Raw genomic sequence first — 24863 nt, 5'->3', positions numbered from 1 at the left:
AAAAATCCACCATAAAAATTCCTTCCATGTGCCCCACTAGATATGACAATGAAAAAGTAGAGCTTCAGCCTCCTGCTGATAGAAACAAGCGTAGAATTTCTCCTTCCTTTAAAGAGGTGCATTTCAGAATAGAAGTATAACTACACCTTGGTCACTCCATAATGACAGATTCTCTTTTCGAGAACATGCCAGCTCATTTCTATTTGAAGTACGTTGGATTCTAATGGCAAATTTGAGTGCAGAACATTCTCTAACATTCCACTAAAGAAAAACTAGGACACCACAAGTCTCAATTTCCTTCTTCCCTAAAGGCTGCTGTGAGGTATTACTTGCACATGAATCACCACAAAATACTAAAACGCCATTCAAACCTTTGTGTACCCTGAGCTACTTACAAGATTTAACTTTGGATGTACTGCAAACAGTGCTATTAACCCTTGCTACAAAAGGGTGCATTGCTACAAAACTGCTTTTTGTAAGAAGAAAAGATGCACCATCATGGCCTCTGGGTTCACAACAGCTGGTGGCTCCATATCCCTCAAAGAATCTGGAAGAGAATGTTTTTGGGCTGCCTGTATTCCTTCATAAGGTAGCAGCATTAAAAGTAGGAAAAAAATTAATTATTCCTCAGCACTGTACTGAAAGGTACCAATCTATTAAATGCTGTTTAAAAGCAATTGCTACTTCATGCCCCTAGACCATATCCAGCTTAGGACAGACAAATATTTACGGGAACAGATGACTGCCAAGAAGAACTGCTTGGGAACTTGACAATGAAAAATGGGATCTGTTTTGTCCTTTGCATGCCCACACATTTTAATATCTAATTATAGAGCTCTATTTAAAAAAAGCAAAAAAAGCAAACATCTTGAACAGATGTACCACCCTAGGAAATGGTGTGAAATCCTCCTCCTGACTGCTGCAGACAAAACAGCAAGAAGATGACTAATTAAGCTTTTGCTAAAACAAAAGGATTATTTTCTACTAAGTGCAGTACACTAATTTTACTGATTTATCTGCTCTTCATAAACTATAAGCAAACTAGGATGAAGTCAACTAACAATAGGAGCTCATGCTATGAAAATACCGTGCTTTGCCGTATCAGTTCTCAGACTTCAGCACTCGTCCTACATTTAGCATGAAACCTGGTGCAGTGCTTTCATGGCAAAGTAGCATGTCTAAAACAAACCCATAGGCCTAAATCCAGTTTCCAGGAATAAGGCAACTAATACATATTATGCAGCTATTATAACCCTATCCCCCAGTTCTGCCACACAATACAATAAAAACAGACCCCCCTTACTCCCCCTAACAAATAAATAAAACCCCACAATACCTAAACTCCAAACATGTAAACGTTGATATAACATTAAAACATTATTATTGTGGCAAGTGATGAAAACCTCAGCTATCAGTTTTAGGATACACCTATTTTCTATTTGTCAGCTACAAAAACCAATCACGTGAACAAAAATCAAAATGAGAGAGAGCCAAATGCCATGAAGTGTGAAGAAGAGATGGACCCCTGTAATGTAGATAGCACACTCATGGAACCCCCTCCATAATATCAGGATATTTCAGCAAGAATTTTACCCAGAATGCTCATCTGCCTTCCCTAAGATGAGACAAGCACATGCTTTTAGGCTTTAGTCAAAAAGAGCCTCAGTAGCCATTTCCCACAGGTAATGGGGGTCACTAAATTTCTTGTGACATACTACATAAAGGGTTTCTATTTTGAGTTTAATAATGAAGAGTATCAACTAAACCTTCCATATATCATGTAGGAAGTTTCTTGGGAATTTAATGTAGCCTTTGGAAATATCTTCAACTCTGCTCAAAAGGCGTTTCAGCCTGCAAATCTGCCTGTTTCAAGGCCTCTGAGGGTTTCTCTTCACTCAATATAGGGGCAGATTAAAAAACACCATGACATGTAAGAAAAGCATTTTAGCCACATTTTAGAAAGCATATATGCAGACTGGAGCAAATCTTTTACTAGCTAGCCATGATACACTAAAAATACATAAACCTTTGAGGGGAACTTTACAGCAGGAATACCCATAATGTTAGGACTAAAAGTTCCTCCTTGACATGCTGTGACAGCACACACATCCTTAAATGTAACAGTGTGTGGTCTGTCCTCAAATGAGACCTCAGAGCTCGGAATGCCATGAAAGCTGAGAAAAAAGAGAAAATTTACAAAGTGAGTCAATTTTTCCTCTGCTAAGGATATCACTCTGCTTTCAACGGTGATTAAAAAGAGAAGTAACACTGAATATCAATAAGTACTTATGCAGAGTTGCAAGCTGAAACATAAAGGAGAAAAGCATTTATAAACTATTGATGTTCTTTACCACTAAGATCATTCTTCAGGCTGTCAGGGTTGAGTTTTTTTAAAGGAATATTTATTTTCTCAGAGACTGCCTTCTTTCAGATTCATAACATAGCTGTTTATTATTTATAGTGTGACAGTACTTAGATCTACACTGAGGTCTCTTTGTACTAGACTGAAAAACACATAAAGGTAATGCCTGCCCCAGTTACGACTAGAATGAGAAAATACTTTTTTAAGGGCACTTCAACACAAGTCTCCAGCTAAGCAAGGTCCTGGCTTGTAAATAACACTGTTAGGACAGTAAGTACCGCCTTCCCCATTTACAGAAACAGGAAAAGGAAGAGAAGCCTCTTTGTTACTTTAACAGATTTATGACCAGAGATATCCCTTCTAGCAGTAAGGAGGTAATTCACTTGGACACAATGTCAATACTACAATGAATACTGATGATCAAGGGTTTTACATGCTCTGACACAGTTTGACAGAAATTCTGAGGAAGAGTAGAAACCAGTATGAGTATTAACAGAAAGCGACTGCTCTTGAACCAGCAAAACTAGCATGCATGGTTTAATTATGAAAAAACTCCACTTATTTTATTTAAATAATCTGGCAACTGTTTACTGACAAAAGGCAGATCAACTCATTGCATACACAGGCCAAACAGATGGACAGCACAGAATTTCATGCACGATTGAGCTTGAATGGATTCAAACTGGTGACCTAGAAAATAGCAGCTCTCCGTAACATTTCTGCAAGCAAATCAAATCCAGCACATAGACAATCCACCAAGTCATTCATGTAAGTGACAAGATAACTGAAAAGAGTTACCTATGAATGTCTGTTGTGCCTGTGAATTTCCCCCTACCCTTGGGGAACACGAGTGAGGGTAGTTAGATGCATTAGCACCCATTTTCTTCAGTCACTCAGGCATTCCGCCTGCTGGCTCTTCAATGTATAATCCCATAATCCTTTAGAAATCTTCAATCCCAGGTCCAGCGTTCTGTTCCTCCATTTCTGAAGAACAAAAACACCAATAAGGTAACTTCATTATTTGCCACTAAATGTTACATGATTTAGATAAAATAAACTCAGCTTCCAGCACACAGCAGTGTCATAAAATAAAACCTCAAACACTTTCAAGATAGCCTTTTTTTTGAATGATTAAACCAACATCAGAAATACTTTTTTCCCTCACAATAACCCGTAATTTTCCAAACCATTCACAAATCATAGGATAAATTGCAAGATGGAACAGGATGGCTATCAAACTTTTAGCTAAGAAATTTTCAAGGAGAACTTGGTCTAGACTAGGAGTTCTTCTTTGACCATACCAATGAAGTTTATATATATACATGTTATATATACATACCTATTGCTACACGGTCAAAAATCCCAAACTGAATTATACTGATTGAGAAAGCTAAATAAGCCAGTTCTGTTAAGAGATTATACTATCATCACTTATTTCAGCTGCATTTTTATTAATTACATTTACATAGTTCTCATTCACTACTGCTTTTCAATTTAGAATTGAGAAGACCTAGAAGTACATTTAAAATAGTAAAAATAAGGCATTTAAGGATACATTAATTTTTTTCGGCATTTGAAAACACCTTAGTTTTCTACAGTTCTGAGGTGAACTGAACGATTCATTGCTAACGTACAACAAAGACATTCTAATTTATTCCAATATTAGTAGTGTTAAAATATTAATACTGAAAAATGAAAGTTACCCCATGAAGAACTGCTGTCAACTGAACACTTGTGCCCCCTTCCAAATACAAATTTGAAGATAAAGAGTAATAGAAAGGTAAAGTCTATTCTAAGAATCTTTTAGATTCCCTTGAATATTGTGAACACATACAGATTTGTTATATGCTTCCAAGTTTTTTTCCTTTCTTGGTAATCTCTGCCATGTTAAATTGGCCAAGAAAGTGACATGCAAGAGCATGTTTCAAAGTGCACATCCTGGGGAGCAGAAAAAGGCCAAGAAAAAAAGGTTGAAAATTGCTGTAGGCACAGAGGTGAGGGGAACAAGCGCTCCAGGATTTCAGGGCTGAGTACCTGAGGAGGGAGAGTAAGGAAGGGTTTGAAAACCCGGCTTTACAGACGTGGCTATCAGGCAGAATTGCTGCTCTGGCCTGTGCATATCCCAGGGTGGCCTCACACAGCTGCAGCCTGCTGAGCACTAGTGGAATTCTGCTAGGGCAGGAGACACAACCATAAAACCACCACAGCAGCTTTCAAGCCAACCTGAGCCAGCCTACAGGCTTGTAAACGAGAAGAGGGAGCTCCTGTGCCTGCCCTCCCCAGCCAGGCAGCCAGGTCATCTCAACTGCAAACAATCCTGAACCTGTCTCCACGCTGCTTCAGCTTGCTACACATCAGCAAACAAAGACAAAATACCCTGCTACATGAACAGAAGCCTACTCAGGATGAAGATAGAAGCAGAGCACACACAAAACAGGCAACATCACTCCAGCAAATAGCAGTAAATCTCAGCAAACACAAGGTGGTGGATTAGCTCGGTGTTAGCCACTGCATGCACTCATCTTCTCCCTTGTGCAGAAATAAGCTATTCACAGATTACTGAAGCCATATGGCGTGGATCTCTACTTCATTTCTGAAAAACTTCACTGACTTAAGAAAAAACACTTAGAAAATAAATTCATTAAAACAGTGACACTCTAAGTGATTTCTATATGCACCAAGAATATGTGGCTTAAATGTGGTATAAATTTCTAGATGGAATTAGTTACACCCAGGACAAACTTTGTGAAGGTAAAAGTCACCTTTCAGTTTAAATGCTAACTTGCTCACAGGTAAAGGCTAGCAACCTGAGCAGATATCCCAACAACTTCCCTTTTCTCACCTAGAATTGGACTTGGTTCATTTGGACTTGAGTCCTGAAATAATGCCATTTTTATTACACTTTTCTGCATTCAGCTGTGGTGTGATAACTTGTCTATTAGATGTCTACTAATAGTTTTCAGTTGTTCCTGACACAGGAAAGAGGCCAGGAGCTAGGTGAAAAAGAGAAGAAGAAACAAGTGTTGGGCTTTTTTTTTTTAATAAGTAAGCACTCAATATTCAGAAGCAAGTCCCAGGGTCACTAAATTTAGAATACATAACTTCCATGCATTGCTACGTAATGTGTGTGCAGGCTGATTTCTTAAGACTATTTTGCTTCTTGAATTCAAATGTTTTGCAGCTCATAAAGTGTATTGGGCCCCATGGCTCAAAACCCACAATAGCTTTAGTTCCACTACTGTCCTTAACCTCATGTATCAATCAATCATTTTTTAATAAAGCACTAAGTTTTACAAGATAATATTATATAACCCATGTTGCATTTCCCAAAAAAATTAGCTAGCACCAGTGATGAACTCTGTCCTGGAGAAAGCCCTGCCTTACTCTCTTCGTTCCCATAACCACTTTTCCTACCTTGATGGTTCTGTCCAGATATTTTGTAAACCAGATAAACTGACCCACATTAGAGCCAACCTAAACAAGAAGTTGAAACAGTATCAGTCACCCAATTTGTTTTTATGGCATCACATGAATACTTGCACTACTGCAGCTTTCAACAGCAAAGTGTACTTGAACTACTCATGGATTTAGATGTCTTTTTTTTGTTTGGTTTGTTTTGCTATTGTCCACTTTGTCCTCTGTACTAAACACAGCCTACCTGAACAGCAGCTAGTCTAGCATATAATTAGCTGAGTATACTCAATACAACTCAGCTACTACAAACATGCCAAGTCAAGAACGCGGCTTCTCCACAGTGAAAGGCACTTGTAAAAGAAGAGGAACATAAAAATGAAGGAAAAACTCCAAACCACAAACAATTAGATCTTTAGCTTCAAAAAGATAGATTTAGTCTTTTCTTGCAGAAGTTATCCTGCATAGCAAAAGTTCCCTTATTTCAGCTTATCTGAAGAACTTTTAAATTTCATGTTAGCCTCAGAATACACCCATGGAATTTTGTTTTAAAAACCACCATCAGGTGAGCTTTTTCTTTACTTTTTATTAAAAGCCTGCATGCATCCCCATAAGCATTACCACAATGAAACTAAATTCAACATCTGCTGACCAACTGAATCAGTTGTTGAGAGCAGTGACGCACGTACAGATGTGTTATGAACGTACACACATACACAGGAAAAGAGTTAAACTATGTCAAAGCTTGTTTAAAAAAGCCTGTGCTGCAGAAAAAGTATATGGAGTGTGTTATGTGAAATGAGGAAGTTAACAGAAACCAAAATTACCACTCCAAATCCTACAAAACAGCATAGAAGTGACTTTCAGATTATACTGATACTCAGAATAAAATTTAAAGTAAGCACAAGTCTGCTTAAAGGTTTCAGCCTGAAATAAGTTTCTCAGCCTTCTCAATATTTGTCACACTGAACCTAAAATCCTAAGAAGCTACATGACATGCATCTGAGGTATCTGGGCTGACAGCCAGGTATTCCTGGACTGGGAATTTTGATTTAACAAAAAGTCTCTGTACAGAATGGACTTTGGATAACAGTGACACTTTTGTTTATATCATCACTCAATACAAACATTTCATAAAATTTCCTGTAAATCACTGGGATCCAATTAATATAAAGAGCAAAGTTGAGAGTACTACAACAGGTTTTACAACCATTTGATTTCTCCCCCGGAAAATTTCAAGACCTTTGTATTTCTTTTGGAGTCGCTGCCATAGGATTATGCAATAGCGTAACACTAAAACCAAAGTAGGAAATTATATCAAGTACATGCACATACCTGTACCAACACTGTATTACAGGTTTTCATTTTACCTAACATGTTTTAAATTTCCTATGAGTAAATGGCAACCCAGGCATCATAAGAATAACTTATTCATGTTTGTTTAATTTTTATCCAGACCAAAAATGCTACTGTTTTTTGCCCAACAGCTCATTTCAAGTAACAAATGCAACTTTACTGCGAGATGACAAGATGAGATGACGAGATGACAAGATGAGATGACAAGCAATAAAAAGCACCAACCCTAGTACGGAAACACATCAACTAAATTTCAGCAAGGTTAAACTTATTTCTATAGAAGTTAGGTAGATCAAAAACTAAAAAAGAAAGAACTTGTAAGAATGGACCATTGCTATCATGACCAAAGTACATCCCACCAGCTTGTCTTAACATCCCGAACCTGCCTCCAGCAGAACAGCGGTGTGGTGACCCACTGAGCCCTGAGCCATCACAAAGGGATTCAGGAACAATCCCATGTTCAGAAGAACAGAAGCAAGTTCCCATCCACTGAGAAGTCTCCAGAGCCAGCCCTGGCCATGCTGGTTGTTATGCAGTACACTGCTGGAATTACAAGTCAACATGTAAAGGCACAAGCTCTTAAAAATGAAGACAAAGTTGCTTGTGGCTGGAGTTCCAAGTGCTTGTTCAGATGTGCATGGAGTAGTATCTACCTCATTTTCCTTGGAGAAAGTGGTTCTCCAAGTAAGAGGAGTTGACGGGAACTGAATGCTACCTGTCCTGACCTTCCTCTTTTTCCACGGATGAGACACTCAGAGGTAGTGGCACATTCTCAGATTTTGTAGAGGTCAACTCTCCAGTCTTGGAAGAGGAAATGCTTAAAGGACTGAACGCATATGGACAGCGTACCTTAAAGAAATTGTGTAACTGACAAGTAATTTTCTGTTCAAAAGGAAACAACTGAAATTTGAAGGCTCAGTTGATTATCCTGACACACGTGCAAATCCATGCAAAACCTATTTTGACTCCTTTTTATAATCAGGTCAAGCAATCAACCTTTATCATTACTCAAAATTAACTGGATGATAGAGTAGTAAGATTCAACTGAAACAGCTGAAAGGTTGTGGTTTGGATAATATTCTTTACTACATGGGCTAATGAATCTGTGTTATATCACTATTCACTGCATTGGATATAAAGAAAAATCCAATAAGGAAAAGCACCAGAACTTAAGCCACATCAGCAGTCCCCAGCTCAAGAGGGCAAGAAAAAGCAGATATAACCAGATTATGAAAGTGACTGCATTACTCAGTCTTTGCTGAGAATCATGTGTTCCAGCGACCACAAAGAACCCTTTCTTATAGTTTAGCAGGAAATTTACAGCATTTTCTCTTCCATGAAGTAGTATGCTTCTCCATCAAGAAGTTCTTTCAAAACAGAGGTGATAAAAACACCACAACAGTCCTAGCTTTTTATTTCTGGATTTGTTGAGAATCACTGGACTGAGTTTTAGTGGGGAAAATCCGCCAACAAACAACCTGTAGTGATTTTCAACATTTCCTCTGAGGAATCAGAGTGAAAGTTAAAATAACTATGCTCAGAGCACAAAGGTGTGTAGTCTTCAAGATATGCACACTTCAGAAACTGAAAACACTGAGCAGCATTTCAACAGTTGAAAAAAACCCCACAGAACTTACAGGACAAAAACCTCTTTTCAATGCTGTCTTTGCACACAGCACTCAAAGTAGTATTTCTGATGATCAGCAAAGCAATTTCAAGTATGATATGAACACGTCACATCAAGTAAATAAATAATGTCATTAACAGGGACTGACAGGTCAAATCACTAACAGCAGTGTGGAGGCAGGGGACATCAACATATTTATATTCCTCCAAACACAAAAAAATTCCAGCAGCTAAAAAATTCAAACACACAAAGCACACAGGGATTAACTGAATTACAGCAGTACAATCCTGCATGGAATAGGCTGCTCCTCCCAAGCAACTTACATGTCTTCATATACCAGCAAATAAATTTTCATCTCTCTACATCAGTGATTCTTACAGTTGGTTGCAAAGTCACACTAATTTACTAAAAGTCTATTCTGATTTTTAACATTCATATAAGAGACTTAACTAATGTTCCTGAAGATTAATTCAAAACACTTCTTTCGGCCAAATGAGCAAGAGCTCATTTATGGCCCTCTAGGACTCTCTTGAAGTGAAATGACAGCATACTCTTCAATGACTCCATTTTTCACAAGTTAACTTGAAAGGAACATTATCTGATTTAGATAAAAACATCATTAAATCTACTTTATAAGAAAATCAGAAAAATCCTATCCACCAAATCTTTATCAATATCACTAAACAGAGTAATTAGGTATTAAAATATCCATTTACAGGAAAATTAGGATAATTAATTTTAGCCAGTCTACAATAATTGCACATTAGTCTGATATACTGCAATAAATTTTGAGGAGTCTAAATGTGTTTCAAAAGGCCTCTTCTGAGCAGAAATTGCCCACATGCCTTTTTTTTAAGAACGGTAAATATTCTTTGGTTTGCATGTATGAACACATCAGTTGGTTAAGAGAGAAAAAGGAATTTCCAAATTACAGGAAAAGTACCTCAAAAAGGAACAGACTTTATTTTTTTTTAAAGTAGTCTGCTTTTTTTCTTTCCATCAAAGTTCAGGACAACATTTTGTCTTGTCAGGCAGATCTCTAACTCATGGAGATTTCAGCTATATTCAGCCTTGGATACTGAGGTCAAATACTAGTCTGGTAAGACCACTGTCCTCCTCAGTGTGTCTCCAGATAACGACTGTCCATTATTGCAGCAATATCCATGGCCACCTGTTCCTTTTCCCCCTCTGGAAAAGGCAGAAGTGGAGCAGAAGTAAAAACCTTCCACATGAAGCTCTACCACCTCTACAGAGCCTATTTCATGGGCTTCATATTCATGTACCCTTTATTTGTCAACAGGATTGCTGCTTCTTCTGGAACAGGCCAAGCAGTCTTTCATCTCCAGTCTTCTACCCCCATGGAATTTTATTCTACTTAGTCAGAGAGTGCCTTCCAAAGATCCCTCTGTGTCTCATTAAGAAAGGGAATTCCTCCTCTTGCTCAAGCTGTGATCCAACCACAACACAAAATCCTGTTTTCAATTAACAAATCTACTAAGATGGGAAAATCTTGGCTCAAACCCCAGTCATATGGAAGATCCATACATCCTACAGTTTTCCTTGTACTGGAGTTATTTTCCCTTTTTATCCAGGCCCAATTATTTCACAGAAAGTCATTTACTCTGAATGAGGATGTGGGAGCTTCCTGTACAACAACAGTGCTTGTAAATTCAGTGCACAGTTACATTCACACTTCCTCTCAGAACATGCTGCCTCTGAGAGTGCATTAGAGCACTAACAGGACAATCCCAGACACTGTGCTCTGTACCTACCTAAGTAGGCAAGCAGCACCCACCCTATCTTATGACTTACTATTTTCAAATCAACTTTAAAAAGGCAACCTTTTGATCACTCAGCTTTAGTTCCCTTATTAACTTCCACAGCCTGAGTCATCTCTGGTGATGACACTGCTTGGGGTTTTCACAACAATAGCTCCAACATCAAAGCGGATTAAAAAGTCTTGGACCCATATATTGATCAGCCTTCCCATATAGGTAACCTCTTTCAATAGATGAAAAATTACTTCTATCTTTGGCTGCAATCAACTCCTCATCCTGCCAGCCAGTCATTGTATCAGTAACAACATCTTGTGATATTTCTGTTGCTTGGAACATCATTCCTCATGACTACAGTGTTTCTATACAATACTCTTCCTTTATGCTCAAGCCCCCAAGCTGCTTGGTAACAATACACAGCTCATCTATGAAACCCCTGCCTGCGGCTAAAAACTGCTATTAGCAATATTGCTGTATATCCAAAATAATTTTCTTGACACTTCAGGCCTTAATACACCACCATTCCTTTTCTTCTGCACACCATCCTCTCTGTGGGTCCTTTTGTCATCACACAACAGCAATTTCACCCCTTCAGCCTCTTCTCTTTGATAAAACAAGTTTGAAGTATTGGCTGCTAGCGTAATTTCTTACACATTTAACACCAATGGATACATCTATATACAACAGAAAAACTGGAAGGGGGAACATAAAAAAAAATGTGGTAAAAATCCAAAAGGCAACCTAGTCCAGTCATTTCATGAGAATGAATGTTTCTTTAATTTTATTAAAGAAACACTGATTTTCCTCACTGAAGATAGCATTAAGTCACAGCCATAAAATTTAGCTCATTACAGCTACAGTTTGAATACTTTCAACAGTAAGCCACAAGCCACGACAAGTCTTGCATCCAACAAAACCGCAGCTGCAATCTGGATTCAAAATGCATTATTTGATGTATACAAACCTAACCTGGCTCACCAACACCGGCTCCACACACATTTCTTCAGTGCCAGTGCTCACTACAGCTCCCACCAGCACCTCCCCAAAGCTCCTCCATTGTGTCAGCAGCTAAACACAGGTATTCTCTTCTGTGAGATTTTTTTTCTTCCCCTTGTAGTTAGCTCCCTGCACCAGTTTACCCAATGGCTCAAGGAACCCAGATGATGCCACAGAGAAGAAAGAACAGCAAGAAAAGGTTACTTTGCTCCCCACAATCAAACACAACACTCAGTTTGACTAATACTCGGTAGACAGTCTTCAAAAAATAAACATTCCCAGTCCCCACGCACCTATTCCTGCAGCAGAGCTGTACCTCTTCATTGTAGCAGATGTTTGGAAAGCCATGCAAGTCCTGACTGGACCGTGTTTGTTTGCAGTTGATCCTTTGGTGTAGCTGCTCCAGCCCAAGTACAGCACTGCCTCAATCTTCATTCAGCCAACTACCACTGTCAATAAAAACAGCTTATTTTAAGTGGGCAGCTATAATACCACGTTTGCAATATGCTTTTCTTCTCTGGAGCTCTTAAAAAATTAACAGTAGGAAAAATCACCTGCAAAGCAAGGGCAGTTCTAGCAAAAAAAGGCAATTTAGACAGCAGCAGCTACTGCTAGGATTCACCATGACAGTGCTCCCAGGATCCAGGTGGCTGATTGCTGCTTCTTTGGCCTGTACTTATTTTCCTCTGTATCTGTGCAGTTTGCTTCCTCCTCAGTTAAAAACACTTCACATAGAAGCCATCACTACTAGAGAAGTCCATGGCAGCTGTTGCTTTTTTGAATGCTTGGACGATTTTAAATTTGCAGTGCCAGAATATATGCATCTAGGTATTACTCATATAGGAAAGAAATACAAAGCTAAGCCTATGTGAATTTTAAATATATTCTCCTCAATGTAGTGAACTCGACCTCTGACAGAAGCAAACTGTGTTTGCAGGACTCACTGCCTGTCAGCTCTTCACAGGTACACCAGGGTGATCTGATACTACCACTAAAGTCAAACTAACAGGGAATTGTACTTTTCCCTCACGCTCCATCCTGCCAAGGGGTTTTCTTGCTCCCCCCCACACTGCATATGGAGATTATATGATCACAAACCAAGTCATTTCAAATGGCTGATCCATCACCCCACTGCTGGAGAGAGTGGCAGATAACAGACAGGAAGAGGGAACTCCAGGACGTTTGTCTGACAGGCAGCTAAAACTGGAACTGGATCTCACAGCTCTCAATATGAAGAGAGCAGACTATTCCTATGAGACTGCCTCACAACCCCACAGAACTATACCCTTGTAGTCATGCTTTCTGTTCTCTCTTCAAGTCACCCTGGCCTGCCACCAGCGTTGACACTCACATCTTCCACTTGTCTCCTAATATCCACAGTCACTCCCAAGTCTATTCTGATCACTGCTGCAGGAACCAATACAAAATCAATTTGTAAAATTGATTGTACATGGTATTTACACAACAGTTGATTTATTTGAGACCGTGTAAACTGGTTATTCACTGCTACCTCCCTGAGCAAGAGTGAAATTCCTGGTCAAACCCACAGAACGTTTTCCTAGTATTTAGAGGTTTTTAAGACAACACCCCCCCACAACTAACACAATGATCTTATACCTGTTCTTATAAATCAATTATATCTGTATATACGAAGATTTTAACAGTTACTTAAAAACTTACACATTTGAAAGATGTCCCCTTTGGCTGGACTCTTCTGCACGGTTAATTTACATTCATTAACTTCAGCAGAAAATTTTAAGAGCCACACTGATACCACAAACTTACACTTATAACACCTGATGCCAAGAAATTTTTCTATGCTGTATACTTCAAAGATTTCAGCCATTTTGAAGATAGTAGCAAAATACATTAATACTGCAATATTTTCCCTCAAAACCCTCAAAAGTTACAACAGTAACTCCAGTCTCAGTAGTTATCTTCATTAATACTACATTTAGATTCCACAAAAGTCCAGCAAGAACTAAATGCTCACAAACTTTAAGGAATGTCCTGCCCAAAACTACTACTAAGGAATGCATTTCAGAAAATATACTTTCTCAGTGATAAAAGAAATCAATTAAGGAAGGAAAGGCTTAGTCAGAAAACCAGACTAGTACTTAGCCTACAATTAAGTTGGAGCTTTGTTTACATTTTCCCCTTGGCAAGAAAAGGAAGTTATGTCTTCCACATTTCCTGCAACAAGCTCTCTCTGCACTTCCAAAGCATTTTTTTTTTGTTCTGTAACATGAATATGCAAGTTTTACAGAACAGTCAAAAGAGCATCACAAATGTTGACATAACGTTGTTTCTGAAAACAGAGGCACCAATCATGTACACATTTAATTTCATTAATTCAGCAACATCTACACATAACTCATGAACACAGACTTTTAAAGGCTGCAGAGTTAGAAAAGCTTATGGGGTGGTTTTTTGTTTAACTATTTGCTAAGGCAAATCTGCCCTTTGAGCAGACTGTTGACATGCCTTAATTCTTCCTTCTCTCCCCACAAGATCTGAAGCTTTTCAGATGTCCCAGAATACTAAAAAAAAAAAAAAGTAGATTTTTCAAAGAAATCAAACAAAACCTTTAGGAGGAAAGCAAAAGTTGTTGCATGGCACTAATTACAGGAGTTACTCCATTAAAGAAACCCATTGATCCTAATGTAATTTTAGACCAAATTTTGTTCATCTTTTTCTCTCTCATGCACAACTGTCCTTGATACCACGATTCCTTCACATTCAAAGAAAGGGCAAAATGCAGAAACTTTGCTAGCCTGTGCTCTACTTCTCTAATCTCATTTGATTCTTCCATGATTTGAAAAGTTCATTAATGTATAGAAAAAAAGACAACACTGCTACAAAAAAAAAGAAAAATAAAAAAAAAAAGAAAAAAGAAATCTCTCTTCCCTTGCTACCTAGATGACCAGTCTCACTCAACTCTCCATTCATGTTCAATGAACAGAACAGTTTTCAGATTTTTTTTTCCCTGTTAATCAGTTTTCAGATTAACAAAAATAAAATGTTCATTTCAATAAGGAAAGACATTAATGTTGTGTATGTGGAAAAAAGGGCAAGCTCCTTTTCCTTCCAAACATAAAACAAAGATGAAACTACAGAGCCACAAGATATTTAAATAAAAGCACCCTCATTACTGTTGAAGATTGCTAGCACCCAATACAACTGAGCTTTGATGCAGCTTACACTCAGTCACAAAATGTGGCATTTTCCAATTTAATTCTCCAACAAAAATAAGTTGGTAGCTAAAAACAGAATGAGGAAGGAGGAGAAAGGACAGTAGATGCCCAAAGGAGTGGTGGAGAAATACCTAGATTGGCACCAGTCTGTTAATCCAAAGGGGAAACTTGGAGCCAATAATTAACTCAGAAATTATGCAGTAACAAAATTACTTCAGATGTTCTCAGCAGAGAAATTCAAATGTCTTGAGAAACTTAGAACAAGACACAACAAATTTAATTTTAGTTGTAGTGGAAAAGCCCTGAGTAGTATGAACAGATATTTTAGAAAGTTTGTAATACGACTGTACTTCTGATTAACATCATTTTCAGAAGACATGTAATTTAAGCTTTAAAGCCAGCTTCAAGTAGTAATTGCCCCGGTTATAACATCAAAGACTGTAGTCAAATGCAGTTAAAGACAAGCAGCTTTGATGCAGTGCATAAATACTTATGAGAGTCACTTTACCAGAGGTTACCAGGTCTTCAGATCCATGCCTAGAACTACAAAATACAATTAGATAGGCCTTATACTGTAAGTTAACCTTACTGTGTTAGAAGGGTATTTTGGCATTTCAAGTCCAAATACACATTTCCAGAAGTGCTTAATGGAGGACTAAACCCTATAGAGATTTTGATGACCAAATAAGAAGCAGGAGGTACTTTTTGACCTAAGTAACCTTTTAATGTATTTTAAAAAAAGGATATATCAAATTATTCTCTTAAATATTATCTTTGGCAATACAAAAAAAACCAAAAAAAAAACCAAAACAACAAAACAACCCTCTAAAAACCAAAACAGTCAGCCAAGATGGGATTTGAGAATTTAAAGCAGTAAACACACATTCTTATTCAAAATTTAGATAAGCTAATGACTCATGAAAATAAACTGCAGCGAAGATGGAGATACTTGATACACTGGGAGTGTGGGGGGCTCACAAGGACACAGAGTAGCTCCTCATGCTGTCATACACATTCCTCTGCAGACATTATGGTGCTTGCATCCAGCTCTCCAGTAACAACTGTTGCCTCTCAGTAGTGTCACAACTTAGATTATTCCTCCTTCAGTACCAAGGCCATCACTACACTGAGTAACACAAAGCTTCCCATCTCCAGCCTGCATTTTGTCAACTCAGCATTCTTATACCTTGATTGTCTCCGTGGTACAATATAAAAACAATTTCAAAGACCTCCTAGAAGTACCTCATTATAGACTGGCAAAGGTATTTTCAACTTAAAATGACAGTATAAGCAACTTGATGTATTTCAGAGGGCAGCAGTCACTACTAGAATGACTGTAAAGAAATCCATGAACCTATTAACACTATCTTCTCTACCTGCATCCTAGAAATTTTATATGCATTTCGTTTCATCTCTCAAAATGTCTAAAATTGAGATGTCCAGTACATGATGAACCAAGGTACAAGACTTTAATATCAGCCTATAATATATTCACATGCTTCGTTAGTCTGGGATTCGTCAGGGGTTTTTTAAATGGGTAATAATAAATTCCACTGTGTATATGCCTATGCTCCTTCCTTCTTCCAGATGAAATCTTGTGGTCATTCAGTTAAGTATCACAAGCAGCTTCTGAGGTTGTTAGCCATTTATGTGTTTTAAGACATATGTCTGGGTACATGAGAAAAACCTCTAAATGCCCCCACAGGTAAAAAGAACTTCAGCACAACCTCATCTGATACACTGCAGAATTTAAGTGGATAAGCAGTATAATTATCACAGCAGCAGGAAGGCTTTAAAAAAAGACAACTTCCTAGGCTAAGTGAAAAAAATCACCAAATCCACAACAAACCCAGTTCTAACAGTCAAAGAACCACTTCTCCCCCATCTTTACATTAAGAATCATCATTTGAAAAAAGCTAAAGCAGAAGATCAAAAGAAATCAAAGAATAAGGGAGCATCAGTCCACAAAATACTGTCATGTTGCATTCTGATTGTATTTGTTATGTTAGAATGCTTTTAATTAGCTCTCAAGCAGCATTTCCAATATTGGGGTCAGAAGAAAAAAAGCATGAAAAGGAACTTTTGTCACTCATACTGATTATTTTTAAAGCACTTAAAATAACCTATCCATTTACAGAAGTGTTTTATATTCTTCATTGCAGTACAGAGATCTGGAGTAGCAGATGATAAGCAAAGCAGCACTTCAGTTCCTCACTAATGCAATGTGATCTACTTGGTCACTCAAATATACTTCGATATTCATATGAATAGGTATGAAGTTTTACTCATGTTGGATGCCTTCACAAGACACTGGTATTCTTGGTCTTTGTATATGAAACCTTGATTAAAATGTCAGGGGCAGACTACGAGAAAAATCTTCTCTCACACAGGCTGCAGTTTAAAATACACAGAGATACATTTTGCAGCTCTACTGATCCCACAGAGCTTCTGCAAATTCTGGGTCACAAAAGAATAAGCCCAGTTAAAGAACCAAGCAGCAGGCACTTATAACATTACTGTTTACATCAACTCCTTTGAGTTTAGCCATTGCTACCATCAGCAGAATGGTAAAATGTCCTGATAGTTATCCTGAAACCAGGTTTTAACAGAACTTGGACACAGTTTCCAAATTAGAGGAATCCTGCATATCATTAACTAGCTTGATCTCTCTCCAAAGCACTTCCCACTAGATAATGTCAAAGTTCAGAAGTGATGGAGAAAAAGAGATTAATCTTAAAAGCTACAAATTGCCACAATTAAATGGTCCCATAAGAAAGAGGAGAGTAGAAATAAAAAGGCTCTTTAACAATATGAGGCAAATTAACAATAAAGGCAAAATGAGTCTTTAACAATATCGTTAAAGGCTCTTTAACAATAACTGCAGAACTGGAAAGATATTCTCTAACAGAGATTTTTAAAAATTAAATTCTACCCTTTACTGTTTACTACAGTGGGTTGGAAACAGGGTATGACAGCACAAAAAAGCCAGGATGAATACAAAAGATCCACTTTTTAATATAGGAAGAACTGAACATAAAATGATGTTTGAATGCCATAAAAAATATACAGTATGAATGATCACTGACTTAGGACAAAATTTGAGTACAAAGATCAAATAGGATTTAGAAATTATCAGTCAGTTATACAAGTAATGGCTCACGCTTGAATGCCAAGTTGGAAAAACAGAGTAAAATCACTTAGAAGATACTTCTGAAACATAAAACTGATTTAAGAAGATGTTGCCCAAAACATTATACCTCCACACTTAGTACTGAAAGCTTCTCCTTAATCAGTTTTGACAGCTGTTAATTTTTTTCTTGCATGCTTTAGCACTCAAACACCTAAATAACCAGTTTAAACCCAGTGATGAGAGAAAATCCCCAACAGGCTGGACACGTCTGCAAGGCCACCAGTAGTTAAAGCTCACATTCAGTAGTGTTTGGCGTAAGCTTGCACAACACCTGCACACAATGGAGCAAACAAATCAGATTTAAATTTAACTAAGTATATAGTTAGGCATGTACTTGAATCCAGCACATCAGGCAACCCAGTTGCACCCCGATCCCCTTTACCTCCCTGGCCTCACCTCTACACTGTGCAAGCAGACTTTCCACAGCAATGTGGTGACCCAGATGAAGGATCTGACATGAAGTTATCTTGTGCTTTAGTGGTTTATTTTTCATACAGATCAATTTCCTGAATGTTTCAGAGCGAAGCCATGTAAACAGCCCTACCAACACAGCTGAGGGGACAGTGCAGGAAGTAAGGAAAAGCAGCAGTGGACAAAGTGTTTAAACCAATTTCCCCACTAAACATCTATCAGGAACCTCACAGGCATCCTTATTATTGTGGGTTCCCCCTGCCAGTGGGATAGGGAACAGAACAGAAAGCAAAGAAAAAACAATGCAGTAAAACTCACAGGTTAAGATAAGTACAGTTTAATAATTGAAATAACCCAAAATATAATAATCATATTATAATAACAATTTCAATCTCCTAGTGTCCATTCATTATATAGAAAGCATCATCACTGATGGTATCCTTCTTGGGAGACATGCAGGACAGACTAGATGGCAGTAAAAGGCAAGGCTAGAATCAAATGTGGCATCTGCAGTTCGTTCTTACAGTTCAGGCATATTAGTAAGCCAGTATAGGAAAAAGCATTCTAAAAATCCACACTATCTTCTATGCAAAGATTTAAGGATACTGACAAGACCTTTCCTTCAAAGAACCTGGGAAATTAAACAAAGCAACAGCTAAATGACTCCCTGGAAAGTCACCTAATATATCTGAACTAGGATTCCTGGTCCCCACTGCATGTACAATAAAGCTGGGCATCAGGTTTCCAGAGTAGTGTGAAAAAATGGAAAAGCCATTAATCTGGTAACAGAAATCAAAAGCCATCTAAAAATGTTAACAAAAAGCAAAGAAACAAAAAAATTTAGAGTTAATACTAAAATTAGCAGTTCTCTATCAAGATTTGCTGTAATTCTCATCAGTATTATGAGGAATACAGTTATTTCTTCTGAAGGGCAATCTCACAGTTTCCCTATAGATCTATTTATTGATTAATGTGAACTACATGCAGTCCATCAATATGTCCAAGGGATGTTTTCATTCATCTGACTGCTTGGCTCTGAAAGGCAGCCACAGCTACCTCAGTTCACCACAGTGTACCCAAGACATCAGAAAAAGCTCCCCTTTTCTTGCATGTGGTCTGATGTATCACGAGCAAACAAGCATTAGGGTGGCAGAGGAGCAAGCAGGGTTAGTGTCCCACCTCCTCCTGTGGCCACGTGCAGGACCCCATGACACCACATCACAACCGCAGCTTACTAACAGGACAGAAGACATTGTCCTTAAAATTCATCCCCAACAAACCTTGAGATTAACTGTCATCAGTGACAATTAATCTGTAAACCTGACACCATGTACGCAGCAACTTGAAAGGCCGCTTTCAAAATGAAGACTCAATATTTTGTTGTTCATTCATCAGGCTCTGGCAGTTTCACTGAATTACATTTAAAAAGCTGGCTGCAAAGGCAGCACATTCTACTCTACTTTAACAGTGAGCAACATAGCTTCACAACACAAAGTTTGGAGCTTCTCAAACAAGCTTGAAAACTAAGAGGGGAAAAAAGATTAAAAATCCCTATGACAAATTCAGGCAAGTCTTCCAGGAGAGCTTATAGAAGTAATTCTATTCCTTCATGTATGAGTCTTTGCAAATCAGTCCATGCCAGCTATAAGCTGTATCTATGACTCAGCAAGGGAATCTGGACATATGAAGAGAATTTACTTACTAATGTAAGAGGTAAGGAATTTTTAAATGGCAACAATTGCAACAATGCCACAGTAAATGACCCAAGTCAACTTCTAGTTTGTACACTTAAACATACAAGCAGCACGGTCAGATTAGAATGTCAAACCCATTTATGTATTGGCTGAAGTTTGAAAGCAAGTCAAACAATGCTTAGTGCAGCTGAGCTGAAATACAAAGGAGTCAACAGCTGTTTTCATCTCCAGTGAACAAAAACAAGCACTGGCTGAACATCTGACACAAAACACTGAGCTCCCTTTCCAAGATTACCTGCGTGCAGCCCAACTGTGCAAGTCTAACTTCAGAGCTGAACACAAACCAGTGAGCAATTGGCAGCTTTGTGCTGTAACTTAAGATACAAGCTTGATTTACTGTGACATTCATCACATGTTTACATAAAAGCACGAACAGATAGTACTGTTTACATGACACTAATTGACACAGCAAAGTAGCAAGTTCTTAAATTGCTCAATAATGCTTTGGTCCATCAACTGAGACTAGTTATCTAGTCGATAAATTATTCCAAAAAGGGAGAAAACATCACATCCCATACCTTCTCAATACATTATGTTCACACAGATATTTTACATAATAAGCACTCAGACCTGGTCTTATAAACATCATGGTCCACAGAATCTGTACATTACAGCCTTCTGTTCCACATCCTCATAAATAACATCTACAGAATTGTTTTTGTTACTTTGGTAGCAGACTCTTGGTCAAAAAGAGGTGGAGGTAAAAGTATTTTCATTGAATTCTTAAGCAAAAGGTTCAAATGGAGAAGGATTTAAGAAGAATTCCACTCCCTGCACCACCCTGTGTGAAGAAGGATAATAACACAGAACTAGGATGAAGTATTTGAAACAATAAAAGAGAAGCTTAGAAAACTCATCCTCTTCACTGAGATCGTTCAGAAAAAGAGGGTAAAGCTTTACCTCCTCAAGCTTTTCAGTGTCTCAACGTGTGTTACGAGGCTTAAACACTTTTTATTTTGGCTTCTGTTTTTATCTTCTCTATTTCTAAATGAAAACAGAGCATGCAGTATGTGGCAAAACCTGAGGTGATCACATCCCAATGGTATATGTGCCAAACACTTTAAATTTGTTATTATATTACACTGGTTTGAAGCAAAGCCTCAAGCGATGCTACACTGCCTAAGGTAAATTCTCACACAAACTACCATTGCATCAACACGTATTTTATTATCCTGCTATCGTATTTTATGTTAGTACTCGACATGTGTGTCATCTTTCACCCAACGGTCTCATACGGGATGGCGGGGAAGAGCAAGTAGAAACACGAACCAACAGAACAGCACTTATCCCACTGGCAGCAGGAATATTCCAGAGGCACGAGCGAACACATCACCTACAAAGCTCTCCAAGTTTCTCCAGGAACACGGCGGTAACACCTGTGCAGAGGGGAGCGGGGCAAAGCCCCGCGAATCCCGGGGCAGCGGCGATCTCCGGGCCGGGGCACGGGCCGGGCCGGCCGGCATGGCCGGGAGCCCCGCAGGCACGGCGGGCGAGCGCGGCCGCGCTGCCCCGGCCCGACACGGGCGGAGCTCCGCGGCCGCGGGAGCACGAGCCCCGCACCAGCTCCTGCGGAGACGGCTTCGAGCAGCTCTGCAGCTCCGCGGGGAGCGCCCGGGGCGGAAGGGAGGGAAGGAGGGAGAGAAGGGAGCGAAAGGGCGGCGAGGCAGGACCCGACAGCTCGGACAGGCACAGCCGAGGCCGCTGCCGCCGCTCCGGACCGCGCACCGTGCGGGCCGGGAGCGGCACGGGGAGCAGGGCTCCTCCCGCGGCGGGGCCCCGCGGAGCTGCGGGCTCCAGCGGCGCAGCGGGACAAGCCGCCCGCAGCCGGCCCGGCGGGGCGCGCAGGGAGTCCCGCCGTGGGGGCGTCGACGGTCTTGCCCCCTCCCCTCCGCCGTCGTGACACCAAGCCCGCGATCCCCTCGCAGCCCGGCTTCCCGCGGTGCCTCACCTCCGGCAGCCGCTCGCCGCCGCCATCCTCCCGGCTCAGCGCCGCCCGCTCCCGCCCGGCCCCGCTCCGGCCGCCGCCATTTTGCTCCCGAGCCCCAGGCTCGGCCGGGCAGCGGGAGCGCGCACGGCGCCTGCGCGGCGGCGGCGCTGCGGCGCGCGAGCCACGTGGTCCGGGGGGCCGGGGCTGAGGGGGCGGGGCCGAGGGCGGGGCCGGGGTTGAGGGGGCGGGGCTGAGGGAAGGGCCGGGGCTGAGGGGCCGGGCGGTGGTGCCGGGTCCCGGCAGGTCAGGGCGTCTCGGTGCTTTTCCCCGCACAACTGCTCTGGGATCGTGTGGAAAAGCCGAGCCCGGCATGTGTGCCCCTACCGCGACCCCCGTTCCAACACCGCACTGCCTGCTCTGTGTGACACACCTGCCAAGCTTGTTGCCGTGCCCAGGTGCAGGGGTGTCTGCCGTGTAAGCGGTGTGTCAGCAAGCGTTCTTTGTCCTTGAGACTAACTAAGCTGCTTATATTAAGCCTGTGTCTGTCTCCTTGCTTTGCTAAACTGCCTTGTTAGAGGCAGGGCACAGTCAGATGCCAGTTTTATTGTTCATACTAGGAATATATACTGCTCGCCTGGAAATAAACTCCCACAACCTTTCCAACTTCTGATAACCCCTCTCAGCATGAGAAATTAGTATTTCACTGGTCTAGGTGAAAGTCAGTGCCAGCAGTAGAAATGCATCTAGCTGTTCCCACCATTGCTGGTACCATGCTGGCTGCATTTTCTTCAAATAAAGGTGTATGTTGATACATGTATGGTGTCTGCCACCCTGTCTGTAAGATCACTGTTTTCTAAGTCGGTGAGAGTGACCCAAAATACATGTCAGCATTTTATTAGAGCAATAAAGACTCTTAAGTGAGCTGAACAGCTTGTGCCCACTAAAAGAACGAAGAACCACATGTGAGAAGGTCTGAGAAAAGTTCTGTGCATGGGCCAAAAATCTGATTAAATCACATGCTAGAAAATATTCAGCAAGCTGAAAGCCACATCTATGATTATTCCTGGTTGGTAAAAGCAAGCTATGACTGATTATATCCCCTCCTGATTCTGCTGACAGTCCATTTCTGGAGGGAAGCCTCCCTCCCACTTGGCATCCTGCTGTCCTCCATCTCTGTAATTAACTTGCCTGAGTGCTGCAGACCTCCCTAACTACCACTTGGCACAGCGTCCCATAGAGCTCAGCAGCTTACCAAGGAGCTAGGGGTAAAACAACCTCTGTTATATTTGCCCATGCTATAGACTGTTTTCAGCCTAAAACCAGAGGAGAAACGCAGTTGGGTTTATAGACAGCATTATGTACTCCCTGGGGTTTTAACCATCTTACTTATTTATATGTTCTCTGTTGTTGTAGTATATGAGAGTATCACAACCTTTGACTTCCATATCTGCACAGTACCAGAGATGAGGGAATTCTTACTATTGGAATTTAATCGGTGAAGTTCATGCTGTCAGGGGTATGCTTGTATGTGTTCAAGGGGGTCTATTTCTTGTAAATGGGATGTCTTTGTAAGCTGTTGTTGCTGTTGTTGCTGTTGTCATGAGAGCTCATAAAACTGACTGGCAGGCAGAGCTCAGCCTCTGAGCTGTTGTCTGCTAGAGCCTTCCCACCTTCTGTTTCTGTCTCTTTTCTTGCTCCTGCCCTAAGCCTGCTTTCCATTTCTTGCTGTTAGGAACCCTGACATGGAATACCATATACACAGTGTTCACCTCAGTTTTATTTTACCCTGTTTTTCTGTAGAATATTGCCTGCCTGGACATACAAGGATTTAGGTCTATGACCTCTGTGATAAAATATTTTTAAATCATTGATCCATTTCTCATTTGGGTCCTTATGCATGCTGCAACTTCAGGAAAGACTGAGACACCAAAGCTGGGCAACCAACAGACAGAAATGTTGGAAAATTAAACTGCAGTAGTTTTAAAACACATGGAACTGTTAATTTAAATGTATCTGTTAGGAAGAATTGTTTCAGACAAGATTCTTAAATATGAACAGTGTGAGACAAGCCCAGTGTCTCTATGTCATTCATGATTTACAATATCATTGTTACAATTATAGCGGTGGCTTGCTGGGAGCACAATAGAAGTAAGAATGAGTTGAAGTTAAATAAGTAAAGTTCAGGTCACAGAGCTCTTAGACTGAAGGGAAGTTTCAGGTGAGAGGAACCAGTTTGGTTTTCAGGTGAGAGGAACCAGTTATGAATTTGTTCCCAAAGTTCTGTTGTTAGGTGAAAAAGACCAGTCAATTCTCCAGCAAAGCTGGCTCATAATCTTCTAGGTAATAAAAATGAGAAAGGAAAAGAAGTCTTGCAGGCTGAATATTTGTTTTGTTAGTGGTCCTTTTTAGTGTTCTAATATCACTAACTAGAATGTAGTCAAAATGGATGGTTAAAGTATAAAGGTCTTGCTCCTGCAATAGTCATCCTTGTAGTAGCTAAAATAAACCTTCTTTCTTATGACTCAGAGACAAACAGTGTGTTGGGTAAAAACTTAGGGGAGACATCTGGCAGGTTGGAAGTGAGGATGGCTACCATGTGCTTTCTCTTACTTTGGGCTTTGGAGCACAGAGGTCACCCCTTGGCTGCAGCACAATGGTGTTTTCTTTGAGGATTGTGTGGTCTCGTGGACCAGACAGCTGGGAAGCACACCAAAGTAAGCTGACTAACTCCTTCTGCCACCTGGGATCTTGGTGCAGAAGACAGTGTTATAAAACACTGAGTTACAAACCTTGCTGTGGAGGAGTGGGAAATGGAAGCTAATTGCATTTACATGCAGGTAGTGTGTTTTCTGAGATGAGA

The 24863-nt window shown here is 40.1% G+C and overlaps 1 protein-coding gene across 4 annotated transcripts in view; it reads right to left on the bottom strand.

The window, feature by feature from the left end:
* Nucleotides 1-22174, bottom strand: part of BTBD7 (BTB domain containing 7) — a 51675-nt gene extending 29501 nt beyond the window's left edge. For 2 of the 4 annotated variants that reach the window (XM_064423521.1, XM_064423524.1), the window contains exons 1-3: nt 22025-22174; nt 11821-11976; nt 3161-3346 (exon numbers count right to left, since the gene is read on the bottom strand). In XM_064423521.1, coding sequence (XP_064279591.1) covers nt 3161-3242 — 82 coding nt within the window. In that variant the 5' untranslated portion in view covers nt 3243-3346; nt 11821-11976; nt 22025-22174. Of the gene's footprint in view, nt 1-3160; nt 3347-5776; nt 5815-11820; nt 11977-22024 lie in introns of those variants that run through there. The other 2 variants (XM_064423522.1, XM_064423523.1) reach the window with 2 other exon arrangements.
* Nucleotides 22175-24863: the final 2689 nt, after the last annotated feature.

This window comes from Passer domesticus, chromosome 6 (genome assembly GCF_036417665.1).
Source record: "Passer domesticus isolate bPasDom1 chromosome 6, bPasDom1.hap1, whole genome shotgun sequence".
NCBI lineage: Eukaryota > Metazoa > Chordata > Aves > Passeriformes > Passeridae > Passer > Passer domesticus.
This window is presented reverse-complemented; position numbering and strand designations above follow the sequence as displayed.